At 44.3% G+C, this 27,830-nt stretch overlaps 2 protein-coding genes across 19 annotated transcripts in view; both read right to left on the bottom strand.

Moving 5' to 3' along the window:
* LOC108031381 (RNA-binding protein Pasilla) overlaps window positions 1-22,102 on the bottom strand; it is a 35,673-nt gene extending 13,571 nt beyond the window's left edge. The window contains exons 1-3 of one of the 18 annotated variants that reach the window (XM_050888690.1): window positions 22,069-22,084; window positions 19,962-19,987; window positions 6,220-7,021 (exon numbers count right to left, since the gene is read on the bottom strand). Coding sequence is in view for 6 of the 18 variants with exons in the window: in XM_044091065.2 (XP_043947000.1) it covers window positions 2,058-2,232 (175 nt within the window). In the remaining 12 variants the exon portion in view is untranslated. Of the gene's footprint in view, window positions 1-2,057; window positions 2,378-4,856; window positions 5,052-6,219; window positions 7,022-10,629; window positions 10,725-19,961; window positions 20,492-22,068 lie in introns of those variants that run through there. The other 17 variants (XM_050888689.1, XM_050888687.1, XM_050888688.1 and 14 more) reach the window with 17 other exon arrangements.
* A 741-nt stretch (window positions 22,103-22,843) lies between these two features.
* LOC108031882 (alpha-mannosidase 2) lies at window positions 22,844-27,732 on the bottom strand. The gene is made up of 5 exons (XM_017105647.3): window positions 27,479-27,732; window positions 26,895-27,421; window positions 25,049-26,521; window positions 23,600-24,662; window positions 22,844-23,486 (listed from the first exon to the last, which is right to left on the bottom strand). The coding sequence occupies exons 1-5, from the start codon at window positions 27,590-27,592 to the stop codon at window positions 23,337-23,339; spliced, it is 3,327 nt and encodes a 1,108-aa protein (XP_016961136.1). The 5' UTR covers window positions 27,593-27,732; the 3' UTR covers window positions 22,844-23,336.
* Between the last annotated feature and the right edge of the window lie 98 nt (window positions 27,733-27,830).

Here is a 27,830-nt window from a genome sequence, read left to right as displayed (position 1 = left end):
AATTTAAATCATACGCGACTTGGGCTATTATGTCTAATCGCACGCTTTAAGTGGGGGGGACAACAACAACAAAAACAACTGTTCGTGATTATTGAAAATGTTCTCGTTTTTTATATACTTTGTGGGCCCATTTCGTTTTTAACTTTATCGTTCTGCTGTGTGGCATGCACATCAATTTATTTTTACATTTTGTGTAGTATCTATAATTATATTTGCGCTATGGCTGGCTTTCGATAATTACAAGCACATTTATATGCATGGACGATAATGGTTTAAAATAAAAATACAGCAAAAAAAAAAGAACAGAACAGAGAAAAGATAGTAAAAACGGTAATATGCAATACAGTGTTTGGATGTACATATTCAAAGCTGTAACAAATATCATGGTCAAATGGAATTGAGCGAATTGAAAGCATTTTAATTGATGAAACTGCGGAAGCCCATTGATAAGGTCCGCTGATGATGGGGCGGCAGCTGAAAATGATGGGGAGGTCGATGGTATCTGTATCTCTTGCTTCAGCCCACAATTGCTCCATTACTAATTGCATTGAATATTTGAAATTCGAAGACCTTGACTCCGTTTAGACGAACTGATTACCCAGAACCCATGGCCCAACAAGCGCTAAATGGGCGATTTTTAATGACCCCACCAGACTAATCATTGGGAAGTCCCACCATATTAATGACTAAATTTGAAATACTCAAATAAATAAATGTCATCCGACTAGATGGAGCAAAAACCAGCACTCACACTCCGAAACGGAAGTGAGAAAATGTAAAAAACATGCAAAGTGGACGTTCCTGAATACCTTTGTGAGATCATCTTTCAGCCAGCAACCCTTTCGTCTCTTGAAATTGATTTATTATTTCTCTCTTGCCAGAAGATGGACTGCCAGCCCAGTGGCCAAAACACCTGCGAGTCTTGTGAAATGGCAGCCAAATTAACAACTGGTTGGCCGGAGAGCCACGAACTCCGATTACCCAATGGATAGTATGGCAGTTTGAGATATTCAGAGGCTACTGGTTCGCCGTAGAAATGCGAATTTGTGGCACGCATAAGTAACACATATTTCGGCCATTTCTCGGACATTTTCGCCAAAAACGCCAGCCAAGACAGTGGGGCAACCGGAGAAGAGCGAGAAGACGAGTTGCCAAGAAAAATAAAAGTAAAATGCCCGCACGTCGCTTTGGAGCAGCTTTTGTGGAGAATAATATATGTGTGTGTTTTTATTTCTATTTATTTTTTTCTTGTCTTGGGGTAGAGCCTCAGCCCCAGCCCCGGGCCCAGCAAGTTGAGCGGTTTTTGGGCATGGCCACGAAGTGTCTTGACTTATTTTTGGCTCTTTCAAACGAACACACACCATGGCAGAGATAGAGTGAGACATGTTTGCCCACATTCAAATCGCTTTTCAAGGTTACGTTTTGCCGCCGTTTTGCTTCCCGCATTTTCAAGTCAACGCTGTTTTTTTTCGTTTATTATTTTTTACAGCCCTAAGTACAAGCACACACACGAGTGTATAGAGTGGGGGAGCGTGACTCTCGAGTTAATTGCCAACACAACTAACTCGAAATTGATTTTGAGAATCAAACTGATAAAGAGCCCGATTCAATCCGATCCCAGCTTGAGCTGAGGTCAAACTTCAACTCGAGTTGTCGTTTGTTTAGTGCCTTTTTGAATAATCATTATGACTGGCATTGAGCTGAATACACTGCTCTGTGTGTGGGTTTGGTTTGGCTTTTCAGCGATTAGCAAATGTTAATAGTGACGGAAAAGTGTGTGTTGGCCAAGAGAGAGAGAACAGCAGACCAAGAGGCGACCTTGAAGCGCTAGATAAACCCAGTTGACAAGACGTTAATTGTGGCGTTGCCTAATATTAATATCGGAATATTACGCATACGCCGAGTGTGCGCTCGGGGGCAAACAGCCAACAAAGCTCCTGGCAAATACCAAATACCGAATGAGATAAACCCTATAATTACCAATGCACACGCTAATTGCCAAGGTCAACACGGCATAGCTGAACAGATACATTAACCGACAGATACTCTTAACGTACAGAAGCTTTGCTGTAGCTGAAAGGCTGGCTGCTGCTGCTGCTGCTGCTGGAGATGGAGTTGATGGCTGTATCCCAGTTGCTGAGGATCCTGCTGCTGCTGCGACTGCTGCATCATCATGAGGGGCGGACTGATCGACGTGGTCGAGCTGGAGGTGGTGGTTCTGGCAAACAACATGCTGCGCCGCTGGCCAAAATAGCCGAGAAACCAACGAAAGCACGGGCTAACGAATGCTGGCGCGCTGGCTGGGTATTACGTCTGTACGAAAAACGAGCGACAGCGAGCGAGCGAGCGCACGAAACGAGCGACCAAACCGCACTGAAGAATTCCGTTCGCCGCGAAGACGGGGCCGCGACTCAAGCATAGAGTTGGGGCCGGAGAGCCGGAGAATCGAATCGGAGAATCTACAGACCCGGAGAGCGAGGTTCATGAGTCAGAGTGTGCGATCACGGGCAGCCGACGATGATGATGATGATGATGACGACTGTATCTTTGTCTCTCTGTGTGTATGATCTAATGCTGCCCCGCTGATTGCCTCACTTCACTCCATGTCACTCGGTTCATTACCAACGCCGAAAGAGAGGGAAAACCAGCCAGGGGAAGAGAGGGAAAACCAGGGGCGGAGACACGAGTAGGGGGCGTGTGTCGAAAATAGAAACTGCTGTGGCAACATGTGATACGGAATGAGCCAACGTGATAAGACAGCGGCGGAAAGAGCGAACGTGTCACGTTTTCACCCCCGAATCAATAAGCATTCGATGGGCCAAGCGATCCGTAAATGACAACTGGAAAAGGGGGCAGATCCTTAAAGAGCGATAAAAGATGCAAAGCGATTACGTGGCATAGCTGCGGAGTCAAATCGCAGCACTCTACAAACATTCAAGACCGGAAGTAAAGGCTTCAAAGGGAGCACCAACGCGATTTCTTCAGGAAAGGTGAAATTAACAAGTGTCTAGGCAAACACTTTATCTATGGAACTTCCTACCCAGTCAATAAAAAATTGGAAGGCAGGAAAGTATCGCTGCTTTACCACCCCTAGTAATGTCCGACCCACCCTGCGTATGCGTAATTTCCGACGATGGGCCTGTGATGACCCAATTATCCGAAAGGAAGCCGGGCTTGTCCCAATCACTGGCCCCCAAAAAGAAAGCCCAGCCCCTCCAGTTATTAGTAGGCCACTCGAGATGCTCCACAAGTGCAGTCACACCAAATGCCTGGCCACTCGAGCCGCAGAGACAATGGCATGCACCTAAGAATAAGGTAACCCAAAAACACGCCACCGAGATACCAGCACAGATTGTGGCCAAAAAGCAGTGAGAGTGCCAGTGCCAGTGCGAGAGAGGACCAGCCCTTAGGCAGTAAACGCACTTGAGATCTGGCCAGGCAACAGCCAAGCTGTGCCCCCTGCCGTAAAGCATAGAGACCGTGCCATAAGGCAACCCAGTTGAGCAGGACCCACCACTCAAGGACGTTGCTGCTGCGGCTGCTGTGGCGGCTGCAATGGCGCCAAATGCTGCAGTGCAGCTGAATGGCCACCGTCGGTGCGACTCCAAGGCGTCCTACTGCGCAGGACCTTTCAGTTCCTAGGCGAAAACCGACAGCCGAACAAAAAAAGCACCGAGGCAGCGACCACAGGCACACAGATACACATACGCACCCGCATTGTCATCAAAGTAGGTCAACCGCTTGCCGTGCTGTCAACGTTTTTCCGAGCGGAGAGCAGCAGCAGCAGCCGCAGCTCAGCTCGGCTCGGCTCTCCTCTCTGCCGACTCTCTCTACGTAGAATACACCCCCTACTATTCGCACGCTTTTCCAGCTGCCCTGCCAGCACTGATTACATAAGCCCCAGCACCAGACGCAGCACCACATCCACACCTCCCCACCACGCTGACCCGCCGCCCCCTTTTCCTCGATTTTACTGCATTTCCTTTGCAGCAGCCCCAGCAACTGACGCATTTCTAGTCGGTGCTACACGGAAAATACTAGATCTATCACATAGTGTGGAAAAATATGAAACTACTATCTTTTAGGATTCAAATTTGAGAGTAAAATAAAAATGGAACAACAAATAAAATAGATAAGAGCATTATATATATCAGCTTATAATATCCTCAACGATTAAGAATTTAGGCTACAAAGAACTTATAGAACAGAATGTATCATTATAGTATCTTACTTTTTTATAGAGCATTTTAAGTTGATAATAAAATATTTATAAAAAAATATACTCAAAAAACAACATATAAAAGAGACTAACGTGTGGAAATGCACAACATCAAATATTTAAACCAAAACAATATATTTTATAAACCATATTTTTCTAAACAAAGCTTACGAACGTGACTTTAGAATAAGGTAAGAAATAACTGAATATGAGCCATGTAAACATATATTTAAGCTGTTTTTCCCGCGTGTACCTCAAACTATTCAGAAATTCAGCCGTGACAGCCATAAATAACAAGAAAAACTGAAAAAATTAAATAGATATTAAAGAAAACAAATGACTGTCAAGGCAGCTAAGCAAATAAATTGCCAGAGAACTAATAAAACGACGTGGGTAAATACCCGAACCCGATGTCTACGCGATATGGACCTGTTCTGTGTCCAGAAGGAAAGACAGACAGACTCAATGGAGGCTAATTAATTACAAATGCCCAGCTGTACACACACGTAATGTATCTATGTATCTTTGTATCTTTGTATTGATCTGGGCTCATCTACAATGCGTTTTGACTGGAGACTGGCCAGACAGCTGGTAACCCACAAAATTGCTTCGAATTATGGAAAATATTCATATTTACCTAACTCACAAACTTGAACTTACTCGAACAGAACTTCCGCATTCCCGTGGACGAATAAATGAATTAAAACTTAAGAATTTTGATGCAACATTAAGGCAACACATAAATTTGGGTTAATTTTCTCTCTTTTTTGCTTTTTGCTCTACAAACGTACGTATACCACATAGCCTGCTCTGTAGAAGGGAAACTGAAACTGAAGTATCTATATTCCCAATTGACAAACATCGGACTAGCACGCTTTGGGTACCCCTGCGATAATTAAGAAATTCAAAAACGTGTTCGCAGCCCCATCCGTCTAAGTATCAAGAGCCAGCGGGGGCGAAAACGGGTGACTCTAACATTTACACCTCTTGCTATTTTCGTGGCTATGACGACAGGTACTTCGATTGCGTAGTGGCTGCTCACCTTGGATCCAAGCCCGCGCCAGCTGCTGGTTTTCGAGCCGAACAAATCATGCAAAGCAACTAGTTAATGGCTCGTGGTCAGACAGACAGCTTGGTTATGGACATGGCGATGGATACAGGGGGTTTGGCAATGGAGCTTACGGCTGGCCGAGGAGAAGCCTCTTTGCATGCTAATCCGAGGAGCAGCTCTTCAAATGTCAGCCGGTGGTGGCATCTCTAATTGCAGGCCATTGATGCCGAAGCTGCAGGAGATTTCGAGGCGGAGGTCACACCCGAAATTGGGTCAAACTGGGCCCCCAGTGTCTCGGCGCCAAATCCTGCGCAAAGACTCAGCCGCCGGCCAAATGCCAGATGCAAGTTGTCACTGTTAGATGTACGTGTGTGCGAGATGCGAGATGTGCCCTCGGGGCGTATACGCCATATCTGGTTTAATTACGAATCAAAGTCTGCCTGCCCGCCCGTTCGCTTGCAAAACTGACATCGAACAGCAACGAAATCATAGATACTGGGCATACGTCTATGTAAGTGGGATAGCATGGTATGGTCTATGGTATGGTAGTATCTCAGGGCAGGGATATCTTGCGGTGGTAACAACAACATGACCATATAACAGAGAGGGGAAACGGCACGATCGGCAAAAAGTTAGGCAAACAAATTCAATGAGTTATTTATACGCTTCGGAGATAAAAAGCAGTGGATAGATAGAAAGATAGATAGATAACGAACGAGAGTTTTGGATAGATATAGACAGATAGAAAGACGCAGAGATAGAGATTGAGAGGAGAGAGAGCACGATAATGGGGATATGCAAGAGCGATTTGAGATCGTTTTCGGTTTCTTTCCTTCTGCTGGCGGAATGAATTGGGGGTTGATTTTTGATTTGAACTTGATTCGGATATCGATATTGATTTGGAATTTTGATTTGGAATTCGATTTGGATTGGATTTTGGTCAACTTACCGGAACTGAAATGTGAGCGTTTAGTTTGTTCATTTTCCGGATCGGAATCGAGTGGCCTTTTGCGTGAGTCGCCGATTTCAGGACTTGGACATGTCTCCATGGTAGCGTCTTCGGCCATTTTTAGCTGAATGTTGCTGGTTTTGGATATCGACTTTGACTGATGATTGCTTTAGCTTTTTGCGTTTGCGTTTGCGTTTGCTTTGGGTATCTGTTACTGTTAACTGTTGCTGTTTACTGTTCTGTTTCTATGTCTCGTTGGAGTATAGCTTTTTCGATTGGATTGATTGAATTGGATTGGTTTGGATTGGATTGATTCGCTTTTGGTATCTTGGTTAAACGACAACGAAACGTTCGATGTTTGGTAATGAGGCGTCTGTTTAGCTTGGTATTATTTGGTTTCTGGCTTGCTTGGTATTGTTTCTGGTATTTCTGTTTTGGATATTTTTGGTGCGTGCGAGCGAAAGAGCGATAGAGCGAGCGAGCGACCGAACGATCAAACGAGCGCAGGATATGCGTCAGTCACTGTCCTTGGTAGTCCTTAATAGTCCTCGTCCTCGTCCTCGTCCTTGTCCAATTGATGCGATGCGATGCGATGCCTTATCGGGGGGGATCCGCCACTGGCATCTGAGAGATTGATGGGCTATGTGGATGAGGTCCTTGGTCCTTGGGTGCGCTACTGATGCTGCGACTCATGCACACACATGGAGTTACAGCTATCGATCGCTCTCAGTGACAGTGACAGTTCGTGAACGTCGCTATATATGCCTAAGCACATATGTGTTTAACCTCTATTTCGATCCTTCTGATTTCAGTTTTCATTTCGTTTAGTTTTATAGTTTTTGATTATTTTTTGGTGGTTTTGTGGTGGAATGTGCGAGTTTTGTTTTTTTTTTTTTTGTAAACGTTTATATGAAAAAAGAAAAAGAAAAAAATATTTATGAGTGAATTATGCAGCAATAATAAATATACATACAGTAAACATTTAGGCAATATATAGGTATGTACTTCGCATTAAACTTGTAGATATAGATACAGTTGTCAGAGTGGCAATGCATTTCTCGAGTAGTAAAACACACATAGGTGAGTAACATTTAGATAGGTAGGTACAAACATTCGAGTTGATTTTATTTGATTTGAATTGGTACTGATATTGACTTGTTGTTGCTCTTTCCACTTAAAAGAAGCTATTTACAAAATGAGCAAGGCTCTTGCAAGCAAGAGTGTGGCGGAAAAGGGGGCGGGATTTTACTGGGGGTGGGCCGGGCGGATCTTTCAAAAGCGTGGACTGTGTGTAAGGCATTCACATATCAAAACTGTTCGGGGCAGGCAGATGAGGGGGTTTCTGAGATAGATTGGTTTGAAGCAAGCTTGTGAACGTTGAGCATGTGGCATGATGGAAAGCAGACGACAGCATGAATTACGGGAATCCATAGAAATAGTTTTGAAAGCAGGCCCCCTATAAGAAAGGATCCCATGTGGGGAAATGGGGTTAGAAGGACCGAGAGAACTCTGTATCTAAATGTACGCTTTAAAATTATATCTTATTTTCTAGCTAAAAGAAAATTAGTTTAAGTTCAGTATAGGGTCAGAAAAAATACCCTTTCCTATATAAAATTACATTTCTGTGTTTCTTAATTCAAGGAATAAATTTAAAAACACCGGATCTTAACTTGTATTAGCTTTTTTGCTCAACTTAAGTAAACTTTAACTCAAAAAGTTACCATCCATAGAAAACGGCTTTCTTATAAGAAATAATCCCTTTGGGTATAAAAGAGTTTCAGGAGTTGAGAAATCTGTGCATTGTGTGCCCAAATAATCATATTTAAGTCACGACCCAATAATAACCAACAAACACTGCGTTTATGAATTGTTAATTCAAATTTGCTCCACCTAAACCCTATCTAAACAAGTCCGTCCACATGCAGCAGTATGAGTTAGTTATGAATACCTGTCCAGTTTTTTCTTTCACAAACATGGCAATGAAAATGAACCCAACTTGCAACTCAATTATGCATGAGATGTTTTATTTTATTATGATTTCATTGCTAATTAAAAATGCGCCGACACAAAAACCGAAGCGCGACCAACAAAAGCAGCAGCAACCAGAAAATATCTGCAGCGACGACAGACGACGCGCATTTATTTGTTTAAAATGGCGTTTAATTATACAAACATTTTTATATATTTTATTTCTGATGGTAGTGCTGGGGCTCAAGTATGTGCGTTTGTCGATTTGACTGCAAACGACCTTGACCATTGAATACGTTTATTTTATTTTTTTAAGCGACCACAAAGCAAAATGAGCAATAAATCGAAGAGATGGCAAAAGCCACCGACGGACGTTCAATGCTAAGCAAAGGCGCCCAGATACATAGATACAATGCGTACTATTAGATACTGGTTTGCAATTGTATGGCCTGCGCTGCACAGAGAGAAACAAAGGCACGTGATTAGTTTAACGATTCAATCAAGTGATTTTCACGTTTTGTTACTCTCTTATTTATTTAATAAATATTTTATTTAAATTCGATATTATTTATGCCAGAAAATAAGCAATTGTTAATGTAACTAAACTTTTACCAATTACATAAAGTTTAATTTTCCATGTAATCCCCCTTTTGTCGAGTGTAATCACGGCACCTGTCGTCGACAACGCAGCACCGAGAACAAAACAGGTAGGTCGCACAAATTTGCATTTACTTAAGAAATTAGTGGGGCTACGGCTACAAATACGAAAATCAAGAAACTAAAGATCGATTTAGCATGAGATGCGGCGCGCTGTAGAACTGGTTTTCGATTGATGCGATTTGCGGCAGAACCAGTTGCTTTTGCGCCTCGACTTGGCATTTGAGTTTTTCAATTAATTCACTTAATGCTTTTCGGTTGACTATTTGTTTTATTCGGCTGACGCTCGCAGAAGAATTCCCATTCGAGGCAAACGGATCGAAAAATGGCGTCAGTTAGAAGTCTAAACAAAAGTCGCATATTAAATGCGACAGCTTGGCAATCAAATTTCAGACTCGGGCTCAGGCTCAGGCTGCAACTTGGTCCCAAATCTCCGAGAAGTGAGCCGCCCCCATTTCACAAAGTCCCCCGAGATGCCCCATGCCACATGGCAGGCAAACACGCAAAGTGCTCGACATTTTTCACTTTTTCTGTGTCCTTGAAAACTGCAGCGGGCCAAATGAGATTGGGAAAATGTTTTTTTGTCAGCAGAAAAAGCATTTTCTTTCGTTTTCTTGCCTTCGCCGCGGCGATGATTAGAATAAAAGCCAAGAGCACAACAACGAGAACAAGTCATTGATGCACTCAAGCCGAAAATGTGTTAATGGTGATGAATTGGAAACAGCTGCAGCATGAAATTCACTCTCCAATCAGCCCAAGGATATGCCGTCGACAGAATAATAATCATTTGAAATAGTTCGAATGGCGAAAGTGGGCGGAGAAAAGCGGGGCAGTGCCTTGAAACAGGTTGCCTACACTGCGTTATCTAACTACTAGTTGGAATACATATATGGAAACAGCCTTATATATAGCACATAAGGCATATGTACTAAACAGAGCACGAATCATTCCCCCTTTTTGCGGTATCCATCGGGTTCAGTCGACTCAACTTGAGGAAGCCTGCAAGAACCGATTTCTTCTCGCACTTCCCGGTTTATCATAAAAGTTCTTATGTGGAACGGAAAAAAAACCTCGGGCATATGGAAAAAATATTCCATTTACTCAGGCACTTCGTAGTCGTATGCTTGCTCACATAGGGCCAACTTATCTCCCAGTCGGACTCACAGTTATCACTCGAGCGGAGACGACGGCGATAAGGTTTATTTTCGTTACTTTTTTTCGGTTTGTCGATAAGGCGGCCGGCCAGAGACGTAGCTGGTAAGGCCAGGCAATGGGGTTCCATGCGAGAGTGAGTCCATCAAAGGGGCCACAGAACGCCCCTGGAACTCTGACGAAATGATGACTTTTCGTGAGCTACTTGTTTGCAGGCTTACGAGAAGTGGGAAGACAGGAAAATATGGAATAGATTGGGCATGACATCAGAAGTTTGGAGCGAAGTTTGAAAAGTATTTTCGACTCGAAGTTCGAACTATAGTTGGGTGGTTTTTTCTTCTGGTTTCGTTTTTTTTTTTTTTGTAAGGGGGACGACACGCGACCCGCATCTCATTGTCGGAGAGTAAGATTTATGTTTTGTTGCCTAATTGAAAGGCCTGGCTTGTTTGCATGTGCTGCTGGCCGATAAGCAGTTCTCGAGCGCCTCTCCAATGTGCATTGTACACTGTTCGGGCGCCATGTATATGTAAAAACACTTTTTGGGGGTTGGGGGCCAACCACTTTGTGGGGCTCTCAAATAACAAACTGTCAGTGACGATGATGATTCCCAGCACTTAGCGACACGACACTCACTTGAGACTTGTACCATTCCAAATTGAAACTTCTGAAATAACGCACACTTCGGTCGGCGACGGCAGTGCGCGAGTACGTGAAAATCAAATACAACTAAATTCAAAAACTGAAAACAATTAAAAACGAAATGGGTTCCGAGGCGGGCAGGCCAAAGTATCTACGAGATTCAAACACTTGCCAGTGGCGGAGAGAGCGAGAGAGCCTGTGCCAGGCATAGCGAAAGGGAGTGGGAGAGAGTGAGTGGGAGCGGAGAGCGAGAGTATCTGGCAGATACTTTATCTACAAACTGTCGAGTTTGCAAGTGTTTGCTCAGCCGTTTTCAGAGCTCTCTTGCCTGCATGTGTGTGTGTATGTGTACTCTTATCAGTAAATAGTTTACGCTATATGCTGCACTTTGCTCGGCCGCCCGCTCTCCCCCCTCTCTCTCTATCGCTCGCTCCCACTCCCACTGTCATTCGCTTAATTGTTTTGTTTTTGTTGACTCGGCCGTGTCTCAGACGCCTCGACGCTGATAAAACTGTAAGTTTTGGCCATCCCGCGGGTCTTAAGTGCTCTCTTGAGGTACTAACCAGAAACTATCCGTAAGTACGTTATCGGCACGCTTATCTACAGAGAAGATCAAACTGTCTAACAAATGCAAACGTATTTTTAAGAAATTAAAAATAATAAAATGTTAGCTTAACATAACAGATAATATCTTTATTAATTATTTATTTATTCTCAGGTTAAAGAGCAATTGAAAGAAAGTATTAATATTGCTTTCCTTCTTATTATTCATTATACTTATACAAATTAATATCAACATTTAATACTTTTAAACATGAAAAATATAATAATAACTATATAAGCATATATAATAACATTTTAAAGATTTTCTTAATCTTGTCATATTTAAAATACATTTCGAAGAGTGCGGAAAACTATGCCACAAGTGCCGGCGATAACCTCTTTTGAGGGCCCGAAAATCCCCGTCTCATTTGTTGGGCCATCGTCTTTGTTTGCTCATTTCAGACTCATTTATCGTCTTTTCATAGGCTCAACACAAATCCGCTGACAGCAGTTTTGTATCTATCGGCGAGTGTGTGTATTTGTGTATCTTTATCTCGCCGTTTTGACAAATATCATGTGCGATAAATCTCTGCCTGCCTGGGAAAAGGGACTTGGGACGCACTCGGGGCATCCTCAATTTTTGATGACAAAGGCTAAAGGCAATTTATCCCGACATTTCCGAAGCAACATTGACATTGCTAATCTGAAAATGTTTCATTTGTTTGGCTTGTCAGCGCGTCTTCGAGTGCGGCAACTGGTTGGAAAATGCTTTTCCGCAGCGGGGGAAATATGGTTGAAAAATTGATGGGTGGGTGAGTAATGGCATCGAGAGCTGAGAGCAAAAAAGGGGATTGCGATCGCCCACGACAGGTAATCATGACTCATTCAAAAACCGGACCTGATCGAATCGTGACTAAATTCTGGATTTCAAAAAGCTTAGCTTAGCTCAAACTAAGGCAGCTTAATGAACACACTCAATGACACTTGTCATAGGGACTGCAATCCGAGTGATCCAAGTAATGTGCTCATCAATCAGTAATGGTGTCATCAGATAAAACGATATGTCACTTGTTAGACCCCAAATGGCATATCTACCGCCTATAATCTAACCCAATGGACAAGTCCTTTAGCATGGAAATCCCCCAATCATGCCAGGAAACTCTTCTCCACTCGATTCAAAGTCATCCGAGCGCACACCGAACAATTGCCCCAAATTCATAATTGCAGTCGGCCCAAATGGGTTGACAACAGCCCACCGGGGTGGCATAGGTGGTATAGGGGCATACAGTATATATAGAAATCGGGGCAGGCGAACAGCCACCCGGAAAGCACAGAAAAATGGGGCAACAAAAATAAAATCAAAGTGAACAATGGAGCAGGCTAAGTGCGGATAGCTGGCGAGTGTGGGTCAGTCAGTGGATAGCTGTCCGTGCTCCCGAGTCACTGGGCTTTCATAAGGCTAAAGAGGGGGCGTGGCCGTGGGATGGTGGGAGGGTGGCTTAGCATTAGCGGAAGTTGACAAAGGAGGCGAAATGAAGGCAACATCGACACGAATGCAAATACCACAAAAGCGCAAATGTCATAAGCCCTGAAGGAAAAGGAAATGTTAAGAGGTGGGCGGGTGTATGTATGTACCGCCATAAATGGGATAGGAGGTCTCGGAAGGAGGGCAACTCCTTGTAGCCAGACTTTATTATGAGCAGCAGGACTTTAAAGCCGCCGGCAAGGACATACTGCTAGCAAAAAGGTAAACACGGCGCATATTTAACCAGCTGGCGAATGTGAATGAGGACACCGCGGCTGAGAGGCTGATGTGAACTGAAAGCTGAATGCCTCCGGGCAAGAAAAATATACAAAAAAAAAAAAGGAAAGTGGGAGGAAGTGGGCGAGGTGCGACCTCATTGACTTTGGCGGCACGTTTTCGGATGAGTCGGCTCCACGACTGTCTTCTGCTGTCAAATGAGTTTTCGCCCCTATGTTTGCCCCTGTCCAGTCAGTAGTTTTCTTTCGGTGCGTTCCTCATCGGAAAATGGGGAAAACGGGAAAACTTTTGCCGCATATGTAAGTAGCAAGTGTGTACAATTATTGGTTGTTGCTCTGCTTGTTCTTCCTGTTGCCTCGCATGCCACATGAAAAATGAAAGCGAAAATCAATAACGAGGCACGCGATGCGGAAGGACCGCCCACTGACCCCCAGGATGCGGATCGAACAAAGGTCCAAGGGGAGCGGGGGAACCAGGAAAAAGGGTTTCCCCCATTTGTTGGCCAACAAACATCGCTGTTGTCTATGCAAGCTGGCTAAGTACCCAAACAAAAAAATGGCAGGGGAAGAGTGCGTTTGTCGTTGGCGCCTGAAAAGACCCTGCCAGGAAATCCCTCCTCTCCAGCGTCTTGCCTTTGTGCGCATAATTTATGCTCATGCGAGCCAGACCCTCATCCCCAGAAACCTCACAGCCCCCATACCCCAGAGCAGCCATCAAGCCAGCCCGTAGTTGCTGGCTTTTTACGAGCCACATTTTTTAAGGGTAGCTTCAGGATGTCACCGAGCTTTCCTCGCGTTCTGCAGACAAAGAAAATGAGCCATGAAAAGTGCTGAAAAGTGCTCTACAATTCTGATTCATAGTTAAAAATGGTCACACTAATTTAAGAAATAATTTATAACATTCAAGATAGATGTGGCACTTCAAAGCGAGAAAGAAACTAAACCATGAAAAATGGTATCCAATCTGTTTCAATCTCTTGATAAAAGATAGTTTATCTCAAATTATACCAATAATTTTTAGTATTTTATAGTTGGCACTAAATAATAATGATATTGGCCCCTTAGGCCTTTCGTTTAGTTTTATTTTAACAATTTCAAAATTAATCAGTTAATTAATTTGATGTACATTAATAAAATAAAATCCAGAACCGTTTATTCATAATTAGGTGAACAAATGGTTTATAAATAACAAATTAGTGTGAATAAATAAATAAAACATAAAAACGGGAATTTTAAACTAATTCTACCATGTTTTCTGCTAATTTTTCTTAAATCCTCTTACTGCTAGGGCATTAAACCTTCGACTGCTTCAGATTTTTCCCTTATTTCAGACGAGTTCAGTAAGCTGCCTTTGGATTTGGGCTTTGGATTTCGTTGACTCGGCTCAGAGTGCTCGCTTTTGTTTAGCCCATATTTGATATGTGCGAGTTCATGATGTGTGCGGCTTGTGTTTGTTATAAATATCAGACGAGCGCCTATTTGTGTCGAGTCAACAGAAAATCGGGCAGGAGTTGGGGCCGTAGGAAGCTCAGCTGGTGGGTTTATGCTTTTTGTTGTTTTTTGTAATTCAGGTGCTTGTTGTTGGTTTTTCCTGCTCTGGCAGCCGGCGTAATTATAATTATTAATGAGAACAGCAAATGAAATTAGAATTTCACATTAGCGCTGATTATGTGCGTTGCATAATGGAGTTGCGGCCCGGCCACGTTGCGTATACGCAGCGTGCTCCCGGCCCATCGAATGCATCTATCTATAAATATGATTTTATCTGTGAAATGCATTTAAATATAAACATTTATCTGTATCCGTACACCTAGCATGGCCATAAAAATAGAGATTCGAACGCTCCAAAAATGCTGCGCTTTTCCCCCCGGCTTCTTTCTGTTTTTCCCTCTCCCTCGTGTTGGTTTTCCGTGATATTTTCGTGTCGCAGCGTAAATGGGTGAAGGTTAAGCAACGTAATATGGCCAAATATAAATACTGGCCCTATGAGAATCTACATACATATTTGTGTGTATATTGGAGAGAAGAAAAAAGAGGAGCACACACAGCCAACCAAGGTGGGGTAAATGCAATGCAATGCTGAGCCAAGCGAAATCCGCCGAGAGACATGGACGGCGAATGCCGGGGCTTCCCATGAAAACAAAATCAAAAGCTCACAATTAGGCCAAGAGACAGTGGCAACAACAGCAAATTGTATGGCAGACACATGCAGCTACTAGCCGAGTATCTGTGTGAGTCTATATGTAAATTACTTGGGGGCAGCGAAGCCAAACTGCGAAACTATGTCGCTAGGTCGCTCGTCAATATGGCATGGTATGGGTTTGCCAAGGGAGGGGAAAAGGGGGCCGAAGGCGGCTTAGGGGACTGGGCACTGCCAGCGATTCCAATCAAATCGAATTCGTGTTTGCAGGTGCCTCAGCCAAGGTGCGTCTATGAATTATCCATAAATAAAGGCGAAGGCAGCCAGCAGCAGGCAGAGGCAGTCAAATGGCAACACGACAGCCACAAAAGACTAACTCAAACACAAAGAACTTATGGCAAGTCGAAGTAAACAAGTGAGCAGGTCGATGGGCGGATTCCCCTTGATTCCATCTCCGTTCTCCACCCCCAGGGCTTCCTCCTCGGGCATGCTCAAGTGCTCTGACCTGGTGTTACGGTTGCCTGGATGGCTGCCATAAACGTGTCAATGGTTCCCCCTTCTGATAAACCACTTGGGCGAAATTGGAAAATCGGAAAATCCTCGAATAATTAATGCCTCAAATGTAGAAATGTTAGGAAAGGATATTACTGTGGGATGTTCTAGCAGGTATCTTAAAGCGAAAAGATATATTCAAATGTAATGAAATTAATAACAATAATATTTTTTCTTTCTTCTAAATAAATAATACTTATTAAATACTGCATGAACATTAGATGATCATAGTAATTTTACAATACAATACAATTTCAAAATACACTTCAAGTCCTAAACAGCCATTTGCTTTCAATAAAGAGCACATCTTTCAGCACTTCCCCATTGCACATTGCTTTTAGAATGACATTTCTAATTTCTAAAGCAAATACCTATTTACAGAAGATCTTGTTTCTTGGCCTCGAGTCAATTGTGGTCAGAGGCTTTTCCCCCCAGAAAAACACTGCCATCTGTGATTACTTTTCATTTTCAATATGGCACAAGTCAAAGAGAAATATTAAATCAAATTACTTGACAACCCTGGCTGACAATGAAACAAATATTTGTTGGTGTGCTTTATTTTCGGCATTTTAATTAAAAATTGCCCCAGTTGTTGGCGAGCCAGGCGACAGTTTTTGTACTACTGCCGCTGCTGCTGCACTAGGCCAGGCCAACAACGATTTTCAGTTTGCAGCTGTAGGGAGCAAGAAAAGGCAGAAGCTCTTTTGGCAGCCGGAATGGCCGAAAGAGATGGCTAGCGGGAGGCGGAAAGAGAGAGCGGGCCCTGAGAAGGCAGCGACAAACAGCGTCCCAATTTAGCCAGAATCGATGCTGGCAGGCGACAATGTAATTCATTCGCAGCCCCCTTGGCTTTGGGCCCTATCCACCCTTTCAACCAATTCGTACATATGTTGCAGCTACAACAGCAACAAGGAGCAGAACCAGTGTTGCGAAAGGTAGCCTTGGGCTAGTGTTGGGTAATAGCATAATATCAAGAACAGGAAAGCGAATTCTTCAGAGAACGTAAAAGTTGACATATGTTGATCAATTGAAACCCGATTTTAGATTGTTTTTTGCGTTTTAAAGTGCTTTTCAAGTGTTGTATTCCCTAAGTGGTTTGAGCTAATAAGAATTGAGAGTATATTTATGGCCAGGAAACATGCATCGAGCACTTCTCCCAGCCGAGCCAAATGAGTACCTGGGCAAACAGCCCCACTTCTGCCTAGATACTACGCATCCCTGGCGACAACAACATGGTTTCGCTTGAGGAATGCACATCGTTGTGCCATCCTCACCTGCAAAATGAATTGCCAGACCTACATTGGCCTCCGGCCATCTCTTTCTGCGCCCCATTGGCCTCTCTTTCTCGTCGATTCTTATTATGGCCATTATGTATTTGGCTTGGCAGAAAATTCTTCAAGATTATTGCTTATTGTTATTGCTCAGCCCTCCTTTGTTTTCACTTATTGCTGATGGCTTGTTTCTGTTCTTGCTTCTGCTTTTTGTTTGCTTTGCTCACTTTGCTGCCGAGAAATTGTTACGTCACTCGGGCAGAGACATTTCATTAACAGTAATTCAATCGAAGACGCCCCGCGCAAGAGAACGCTTGTATTTTTTCATAATTACAAATGCAAGTAATTTGTTATGGCAGCTTTTTGTTTTCACTCGACGACGCGCTGTGAACTTGAACGGCGTCAAAGTCGATGGCTGGATGGGTAATTGCAATGGCTGTTTTTACAGCGGCTTTACCTCCAATAGCGTTCAATTGATGCAGCCAATTAACTGGGGAGGCAATTACCGCCCAGTCGATGGTCTGCCAAGCGATATGCCCAGGCATTTGTGGCAATTAAATATTCGTTGAATATGCATGGGCATGGCGCGGCAAGGTCGAGAAGTTGGGGGTTTTCCAGCTGGTCTACAGATAATCCAAAGCGAAACAGCAGGTCTCGACCCATTAGCTGATTATTAAGAAAGTTATTGTAACCCCACAAAGATGTAAGCAATACTTTACACACTTAATTATCTAAACAACTCAACATTTAGAAACAAAATACAAATTTCATCTCATCGCTCATAAACATTCCTTAAAATTCAATTAATCAAAAGTATTATTAACAGAAGATACTAAAAACACAACAAAGCGAATACAAGTTTATGAAGAAAGGGGATTTTTTGTCATTAAAATTTCTGGTAATCATTATTCTTTGTTGGCGGCGGCAAAAAAAGATTAAAAAGCACACTCGACTCTAAAAATAACTCTTGTATTGGCAGTTTTAAGCTACTTAAGATTCGAAATGCTGTCCAACCGGAACTATTAATACACCAATTCCGTTTCGCCGTATGTCTAATGCAATACTGAGCGAGTATAATAATAGGAACACCCTGAAGTAAGGGCAACTCCAAACGCAGTTGTTCCTTCCATATGGAAGCTGATGTGGAAAACTTGTGGTGACCACCATTTCAACCCCCTGAAATTACTGCGTCGCGGTCTCTGATCCTCAAGTGATTCATTCAACCCGATTCCCTTTTCTTTTTGCGAAGCAATTTCGGGGGCTTTGAAACGTTCCTAGAACATCAGGCACTTTAGTTTACCGCCAAGTTTGCAGTTTTGCACTTCAGCTTAGTTCGCCGGGGGACTGAGGCCCTTAATCGACTCGACTCGAAAATGGGGCTCGGACTCTCGGCTTATTAGCCGAGCCGAGAGAGTCTCCGGGTCGAAATCACCGCCGTAACCATTACGGCAAATAGGTTAACAGCAGTTTCGTGCCTTTTGCATGAACACGGCCCAGCGCGGCGCTGTGGTGTGGGCAAAGTGTGTGTAGGCCAGTGTGTGTGCTTGTTTACATAAACCTTTTCTCGTTTCGTTTTGGGTTAATTTTTCCCAGTTATTTTGTCCCCCTGCAACTTTTGCACAGCGACAAAACGGGGTCACAATGGACCTGATACTAAGAGATCCGAAGGGGGAGTAGCGAAGTTTTTCCCTGTAGCCTTCCAACTGGGAGGAGAGATATGGTTCGAAAAAGGTTTTAAGTCCTTATTTTTAGACTGACCTTATTGCGACTAGGCTGCGTTCACAACGACAAACGGGGTCACACGGGACCTGTTATTAGGAGATGAAAAGGGGGCCTAGACACATTTTTATTTTTCAACTTTCAGAATTAAAGTTATAAATAATTAAGGAAAAGGACAGAAAAATTGCGGTTTAAAAATTCCCAGTGTGACCTTATTGCGATTAAGGCGCGTTCACACTGCACTTTTGCAAAAATCAGCTGTGAACAGCAGGTTTACATATATTTTACAGTCTTTCAGCTAATATGATTTTTCTCCCCGTGTAGTGCACCTCCTGCTCCACCTCCTTTTTCTGTTTCTGTTTTCTGTAGCTGTGCCAGTGGTGCAGCAACAGCAACGGCAACAGCAGCCGTGGCAGCAGCAGTTTAACCCACATACGAGCTGCCCCACCAAATTGCGCAACGGGGGCGGTGGTTGGTGTAGGGGGCGTGGCAGGGGCCGGAGGAGAGGTCGGCGGTGTGAATGCAAATGAAACGAAACGACAGACAAGCGGACAATTTAATGCCTATTTGCATTTAACAGCAGCTGGGGAGGAAAAAAAATAAACTAGAATCAAGTGTCGGGTTTAGGCTATGAAACGAGCAAATTGATGAGCAGATAAACGCAGAGGGCTGATGGTGGGGGCGGTGAGGATGAGCAGCGACTTTGATTAGCATGCCAGATGGAGAGGGAGAGAGAGAGAGAGGGAGAACGAGAGTTATAGAAGGAGAGAGTCCGAGAGATCGGGCAATCAGTAGTACATATTCATACCATGTATGAATATAGAAATTCCGAAAGCCATTTCATAGGTTGCGCAAAGTGGGAAAACTTTAAATACAGTCGAACTTATACAACTCAACTTCTAGAGGTCACATTTAAATAACAAAATGGAGGAGGATTTAAAAAACGTACGTAAACAAAGTCCATTTAGAAAAAATCTTTCAGCTATGACTCAAGAATATACAGACTTATGTAAAATGAATATTTTAATGAGTCAACAGAAACATTTATATTTAACAAGTTGGTTTATGTTGTTTTTTAATAATTATTGTTTCAACGCAAAGAAAATTAAACTTTTATTTCATCTGATTTTAAAAATGCAATGTAATATTTAGGGGATTCCAAAAAATAATGCATAAAAAATCGTTTCTGTTCTGAGCTGATTCTGACAGTACATCTTCAAGAAGTAGGGCATCCTGACAGTAAATCTTAGAGAAGTGGGGGAACCCCAAATTGTACGCTCCTGCCTTATGCTAAGCTATGCTTAATCCAAGATCTTATGACTAGTTTGAAATATATTCACCTTTTTGCAAGGAGTCGTGCATTCAGCTGCAATTAATTGAGTGTGGGTATAGATAAGAACAACTATGTATGGTACTTTAAACGCTGATGTGCGGATACAATATCTCCTCGACTGGCTTACTTTTGCTTAAACTTTTTACTCGTTATTTTCTTCTTTATTGGGTATTTCAATTATTCAATTATTGTTTCATTTGGAGACGCGACAGTGGTTGTTGTTGTTGTTGTAGTGGATCCTGGATTCGGTTAGGTGTTTTGATTATGGTTTTTGTTGTTCTGCTGCTTTTGTTGTTGTTGTTGCTTGGCTTTTAAACAAACACACACAGGCACTCTCCGATTAGATCGAAATTTTCCGCGAGTTGGAAGCTGAGCGCAAAGTTTCTAAGAAATATATTTTAAAAATTTTTTAGCGCCTGCTTACGCCTCTCCCCTTGCGCTGCTTCATCCGCCTTTGCCTTTTCCGTTTTTCCGTTCAATTTTCGTGCGCGTCTTTGTCTCAGCGTGCTTTTTTTGATTCTAACGTTAAGTTTGCTTTGAGCAGCTGAGCGAGCGAATGGAAGTGAAGTGGAAGTGCGAAGCTCTCCTTTCCCGATTGTACGATTCCACTCTCCATCCGCTCTCTCGCTCGCGCTCTTTCGTATCTGTGTGCCACGTACACGTGCCCGTCCGATCACATTTCTGTCTAACACTCGGAGGGTCGGCGTGCGCGCGTGTGTGTGTGTTTTCTTTGTCCGCTTTGCGCGCATTTTCTACATTGATTTTTAAATTCGAGTGCGAGTGCGGGAAAACTGCTTCTGTTGCAAGCTCTCGCTCTCTCTCCGCCTCTCCCGCTGGGCTTTTCTCTCTCGCTTGGCTTATTAGGGCACTAGGTTTTTCATGCAAAGGTTGGAAAATTGCTGCACGTTCCTGCACACAAACACAAGCCCGTCGACCACTTTTGCATTTCCTGCGCCAAAAGCCAAAAAGCTTGAAAAACAGTATTGCCTTGAACGAATTGAACTTCTATCGCATATTTGCCATTCAAAATGTTTATGACATAATAATTGAGCAATGCCATATGCCACAGAGTTGGACAGGGAGAGAGAGAGAGAGAGAGGGAGCCACAAAGGGGACAGCCTTAGAATAACGAGAAAAACTCGTTGTTCAAACCATGCAAACGCAAACGAAAAACATTTAAATAAATATATAAATTATGTATACGCGCTGTGTGCGTTGCGTTTTATCAGCCAAAGAGAGGGACGGCGAGAGAGTGGGAGAGAGAGCCAAAGCTTCACACAGATACAAAATGAGAGCAGGCTGGTGTGCGTGAGCTGCTGCTTTGACACACTTTTATGTGACGTCGTTAATTTCGTTTTTTGGTGTTCTCGTTCTCGTTCTGGTTCTCCTGCTCTTCTCCCACATTCCTCCATTCCCTCGTTCAAGGAGCTTTGCTTCTGGCACTTCCAAAGGGCCAAGAAGACGCAGACCAGTTGGAAAATCAAACACATGTTTGCCCGTTTTCCTTCTGCTCTGCTCATCCAATCAGACGCGTGTGTTCCAGTTGGCTTTTCGTTTTCAGGTGTTAATTCAATTTGTATTTCAATTTCTGTTGCCTCCTCCACCTACTCCACCTCCTCCTTCCACTGCTTCGCCTCCTCTTCTTCTACCAGTATTTATGTAACCAGCTTGAGCGAGCGAACGAGAGAGGGAGATAGAGAGAGAGCACATGCCAGGGCATAGATACTTTTTGGCATTGAAACAAAACGTAGTTCACAAAAAGCACACGCACACCAGCACCCGAACACGCGCACACAGATACTGGCCACGAAAAAAGAACTTAGAAAAAGAACAACTCAAGAACGCAGCTTAGACACACACACGAACACTCACACGCTCGTACTTGATTTAATTTAATTTAATTAGATTCCAGTTCGCTTTGGACAGCAAACAGCAGCAGCAACAACAACAAGAGCTGCAGTAACTCTGCGATTTAAACGACACTGGGCATTTATTTGGTTTGGTTTTTATTCAGCTTAATTGTTTTAAACCACTTTTGTTTGGTGCCTGTTGTTTTTGTTGCAGAACTTGACAAGCAAACACACAGGCAGCAACAAACATATAAACAAACTCACTGGCGACCACGATGATCTGAATCTGACGCTCTGACTCTGTGACTGAATCCAACTGAACTGAAATGCGGATTCGAAACTTGAAAACAGCGAGCTGGCTGAGATTTCTGTTTCTGTACAGAAAATTCCGATGGTCGTCGAAGAGAGCGCCGGAGAGCGCCAGTATCTCGCAGATACAATTCGGTTTTGCTTTCGTTGCCCGTTTCGGATTTAACAGATTGAGAGAGAGAACGGGAGAGAGCGGGAGAGCCAGAAGACTGCGCAGCGGTGCTCTCCCAAAACAACCACTTTACGCTCAATCTGGATTTCCACTGTGCATTTTCCAATTGCCTCCATTTCCCTCTCTCGGTATCTCTGTAGGTCACTCTGGCAATAACAGTACCGCACTGGCGCTGATAAGATTGCACTGTTTCCCAACCACTAAAACTATAACTCATGCTTATGACTTTAATTAGTTTCCCTTAAAACCTGTTTCATAATCAAGTCATCTTGAGATTGAACTAATTTCAGCATGATAATACAAAAATCAACAGGCTTCACTGAAAATGATAACGATTAATAGAACAGTTAAAAAATGCTTGTATCTGCAAAAATTGTTGATAAAAATGATGATTTTTATAAAAACAAAATTATTTTTAACTTGCAGATGGAAAAAATAGTAGTACAGATATGTATCTTGATTGGAAATCTTATCTTACGAACAGATATGTATCCATTTGATCATTGTGCCCAATAAACAAACACGTTTTTATGTTTAGTTTAGAAAAGCACTTAAAAGTCGATTCTAAAATGAGACTCAGTTTATTCGGTTCGTAAAAAACAAACGTCGAGATTAATATCATTGCCTTTGCAGTTGCGTCATTAAACACTAAGCCTACTTTACAGTTAAACTTTAGTTATAGTTACGATTCAATGTTTTTAAGCAATATCCAGGGCGGGATATCGAAGACAGACATGTATTGCTTGCTGTGGGACTGGAGGGATATCACAAAAACGTAAAAACCTAGGGGAAACAAAGTAAAACGTGTAGTCACAAAGGGGTGCAAAGACACTCCGCTGCGTCATAGGATTGTATTTCCAAACCCTCGTGTGGAAGCTTGAATAAATAAATGATACGTAGTATGGATTACGCATTACGTCTTGCAGTGCAGTCAGTGCTTGAGTTGAACATGAAACGAAGATTGCCTGTATAGCAGTGAGTTTGCGTCCGAGATTCATAGGTTGTTCTTTAGTTCCCTGTCTCCGTCATATTTTTGGAGGACACGATTCGATCAGCTTGTGTGGCTGCTCACATAGGCGGCGGCATCCATTGGGCACACCTCAGGCGCCACCATTGCCTCCATGAGCTCCAGATTCTGCAGGAAGGTGAGCGTCGTGCGCTCGCATCTCGCCACATTTGGCAGTAGGTGGCACACATCCAACTGGGAAAGAAAAACAAAGGGGCGGTTTAATAATATTAAGAAAATCAAGAAAAATTGTTTTTAAGATCTAAAGAATTCTCAAAATTTTTTTTAGGTATTTTTATTAAACTCACCTTCTGTGCTTGCTCCTCCGGGATGCCGCATTGCATTAGATTGGTTCGGTGCAGGACATAGCCGACGCGCTGCGTCTTGGCCGAGCTTTTGGTCAAGCGTCGCATCACGGGCACGTCCAGATCCTCGCGAGCCGAGGGATGATCGGCGCCGAACTGCCCCTGTGCCCCGATCCAGTCATTTTCAGCGAATATAAACTTGTCCAGCGGGTCGAGCAGGGACTGCGAGGCCTTGTGGGCTGCACTGGTCAAGTAACCAGCGGGATGCATCTCTGATGGACGGGCACAGCTGTTAATCTTCTCCAGCACCAGGCGATAGATATGCAGCACCGGCTTATTGTCCAAAACACCTTGTCCCAGGCCACGCTCATCGTCGCTGGCCAGGCGTCGATCCTGCATGATCTCCAGCTCACCCGAGGCCAGTGAAGATCCACCCAGCGGTTGGCCTGTGAGCAGCGTGAGCCGCATATTGGCATCCTCGATGAACATGCCCGAGGGCACGGGGTAATAGTTGGCCTGCAAGGGTAGCTTTTCCAGGCGCCGACGCTTGATGAACTGCAGCCCGTTGAGATCCGTGTAGAAGATGTCGCCACTGTCGATGTGGGACTCCAAACGCATCACGATCTCCGTGTTGTCCAGCATGCCTATGTCCACCAGATTGCGTATCTCCGGGGCACCGCCTCGCATTATAGTCTGGTGAACCACACTCGGCAGACCCACGTTCACCGACGACTCCAATTTTCCCTTGGTCACCAGGACCACTGGATGCTCGAGCTGGAAAGGCGTAGCAGGTCCGTTGGGAAGGAATAGATAGGCTCCGGATCGGTCGCCATGCGATCGAACGCCATACTTGAGGAACTTCAAATGCACCGGCACATGCGGACTGTCCTGAGTGAGCTGGATGGACTTGAGCAGACCCAGCTCCGAGAATGCCAACGTGGGGCCATTGCCCACTCGCATGGAGATCTCACGAGGCTCACCAAACTTGACGTCCTCTGGATACTGACCCAAAGGCACGGAAGTGGGGTTTGCTCGCAGCAAGAGATTCGAGGCGTATGAAGTGTGACTGTGGATGAGATTAGAGTGTTAGATTAATGAATAAATGAAAACATTAAACCTCGAAATGATCGAGGCATCTGGTAAACGGAGAGATAACATTCTGGCCTCGCTGACAGAAAAAATATTATGAAACATTGTTTTCATTTGTGACACACATTAGCTATAACACTAAAAGCAATTAAAAAGTATTTGATTTTACACATACATTGATTTCCTGTTTATGGTTCTTCAAAACAACATTAAAAACAACTATAAATAATTCATGATAGATTACAAACATTATTCATCGAATCTTCTAAAATAAAAACTACTAAAAGCAGAATAACCTTAAACGCTTAAAAATTTAATCACATTTGTAACACAAGAACACGTCATCTTTAAATCTCTACTTACTCTGGCTTGGACTCGGAGATGGTTAAAACGTAGGTGGCCAATCCCATGGGCGGCACCCGAGCCTTGAAGATGATGCGGTACTTGGTGGTGGAGCCTTGTGGGTGGATGGTCTTGGTGAGCGTGTCGTGGTGCCAGCTCCACACAGGTGACACTTGAGCCTCAACGGGGTTGTTTGCCAGATCGCTGACACTCACGAACGGACTAGACACATAGAAGTCTACCAGCTGCTCCCGCCAGTGGGGCAGGGTGTTGTGCATCACCACATGCTTGGAGGGCAGAACATCCTCGCCCAGTATAATGGTGGTTCTACTGTCCTCCACGCCTGATCCCGGCCAGCGCGAATCGTCTAGCGTAAAGTACGAGAAACTGAAGTCCGGACTGTAGATAGAGGGCTTGGTTAGCAGGCGGTAGACAGACTGCTGCATCACCATCTGACAGGCTTTCAGGGCCTCTTGCATCCGCTGCTCGTAGTCGACCACCACGTGCGTCTTGGCCGTGCCAGTGATGCCGTCATGGTGCTGGAACAGTGACAGTTCCCTGCGGGCCTGCTCCAGACGCTCCTCGATGCGGGCCATTCCGTCCCACGAATGCCAGGCGGAGAGCATCTCTGCCGAGCGGACGTAGTGCATCAGAACGCGATCCATGCGCTTGTGGTACGGTCGGGACGTGTAGTAGCCACTCCAATAGTTATCCGACCGATCGGCGTATGTAAAGAAGTCACCGCTGAGCGTGGGAAATTCGGCCTGTCCCGACTTCTCCGCCTGATGAACGGCATCAAAGTATTCGTGCAGTGTGCCGAACTGCGCCTGCACATTGAAGTGCGCTTGGCTGTTGATGTGCTCGAACAGCTTCTCGTAATTCACCCGCTGCACATCCCATTCGGTGTTCTGCTTGAAGCGGAAGTCATCACCCAGAGGAATCAGCAGGACGTTCGTGCGATACAGCTCGGCCTTCTTCTTCCACTGATCCACCAGCAGATCTGATCGGAATGCCACATTCCCGTCCACAATGGCTCGCGGTGGTGCCTTCCAGGGACAACTTAGGCCGAAGGCTCCCATGCGCTTAAAATCAAACTGGCAGCACACTTTGGGGTCCGGACCACAAGTGTGGGGTATATCGTATGAGTAGAAGGGCATCATGTGGGTGAAGAGGGCCGTATCCCCTTTGCTGTCCCAGATCTGGCGCCAGTGGAACTCCAGCTGGCGCTGCTGGGCCAGCTCCTTCTTCACTGAATAGTGCGTCCGCTGGATAAGCATGTTCTTGAAGCCGCTCTTCTGCAGGATGTACGGCATGGTGGGGCTGTGGCCAAACGGATCTATTGCCCAGGAGGCAGTGGGTGTTACATTTAGGTACTGCTTCAGCCAGGTCTGGCCCTCGGTCAGCTGCAGCAGCACGTTTCTCCAGTGGGAGTTGGCCTCGTCCGGCATCACCCATCCGCCGGAAACAAATTCCAATTGTCCACTTTTCACAATGCTGAAAAATTAAAAATCTTGATTTAATTATACTTTAAAGATTGTTAATTAAAAAAATGTTCTCTAAAAAAGATTGAGCTTATCAGACCAAAAGTTTGCATTCTGTATACATACACCCGAGTTGGTACATTCATTGGGAATTTCTGTAGAAATGTCAGTATTATTTAAAAAAATGAACCTCTGTGGATAAGCACTAATCTCCCTTGCACTGAGGAATGTCTAAACGAGCAACTCGTGCCATCGCATTCTGCTTAAGCAAACGGTTGTAAAAAAATTTCACTGCCTGCAATAACAACTGTTTAAAGTTTAACTACCGGCTTTACGTTTCTTTGTAAATAAAACTCATCGCATTATATTACGAAAAGCGTGCTTACGACTTCATCTGCAGCTTTTTGTTCTCGCCCAGATCGTGGTAGAAGCGGGCAAAGTAAGAGATCTCCGCCCAGATGAACTTCATGTCGGGATTCTCGTGCAGATGCCGGAGGGCGTTGGACAGGATGTGCTTGGTGTCGTGCTGGTAGTAGTCCTCGAAGGTCTGGATCCATCCTGGATCGTTGTGCGAGTGCGGCACCACGAAGACTTTGAGTTTGTGATGGGCGTTGTACTTCAGGGGATCGTACTTGATGTTCCATCCCTGTTTCCACACGCCTCCATCGATGTCCTTAAAGGACATGCGATCGTACAGCTCCAGCATCTGGACCTCCACATTGGGCACGTCCTGGACCACATCCTGGCATTGTCCAGGCTTGACAGATCGGGCCTCTTTGAGTGGAGCCCTAATTGGATCCTCCCGCTTCGCTGTTTTCGCCAGGCGAGCCCTCAGACTCCGCATCTCCTCGCCATGCTCCTGCAGGCCATTCTCCAGCTGCTGCAGTTTGCTTTCTATGTTCTCATAGTTGGGCTGCAATGCAGAGGGCTTATTAGCGACTGGAATTTGCAAAAAGCATCATTTATTTACCCTTTTTTGGTTGGCTGCCGGCGCCGAAAAGTTTAGGATCACGTACAGGCTGAGAAAAACCAGCAGGCAGACCGGGCAGAGGACCAAAGCGAAGCGTCGACGTATGCGCAACATTTTCCGGTTAATTAAGCATGGAAACGTCGACGTTACAGACACGGCAGTCTACTGCAACAATCCAAGCGCTTGCTACTTGCGTGGTTTTTTTCGCATAAACAAATTGGAGCTGCCGATAGGTTTTCTTGTTTTCGATTGTTTACTCGCCTTTCGGCACTGCCAACTCGTCTGGATTTCAGAATGTTAAAAGTGGACCATGTTAACATAGTAATGTTACGGCTTCTTTTATAAGAGATTA

Source organism: Drosophila biarmipes, chromosome 3R (genome assembly GCF_025231255.1).
Source record: "Drosophila biarmipes strain raj3 chromosome 3R, RU_DBia_V1.1, whole genome shotgun sequence".
In the NCBI taxonomy this organism is placed as follows: Eukaryota; Metazoa; Arthropoda; class Insecta; order Diptera; family Drosophilidae; genus Drosophila; species Drosophila biarmipes.
The sequence above is the reverse complement of the archived record's forward strand: the minus strand, read 5'-3'. Positions and strand labels throughout refer to the sequence as shown.

Bases quoted from the DNA above. Each gene is read 5' to 3' on its own strand.
- LOC108031882 (XM_017105647.3), bottom strand. From the start codon at position 27,592: ATGTTGCGCATACGTCGACGCTTCGCTTTGGTCCTCTGCCCGGTCTGC. The intron at 26,522-26,894 runs GTAAGCACGCTT...TTAATTTTTCAG, and splicing joins AAAAAGCTGCAGATGAAGTC to CATTGTGAAAAGTGGACAAT. The intron at 23,487-23,599 runs GTGAGTTTAATA...TTTCTTTCCCAG, and splicing joins CGGAGGAGCAAGCACAGAAG to TTGGATGTGTGCCACCTACT.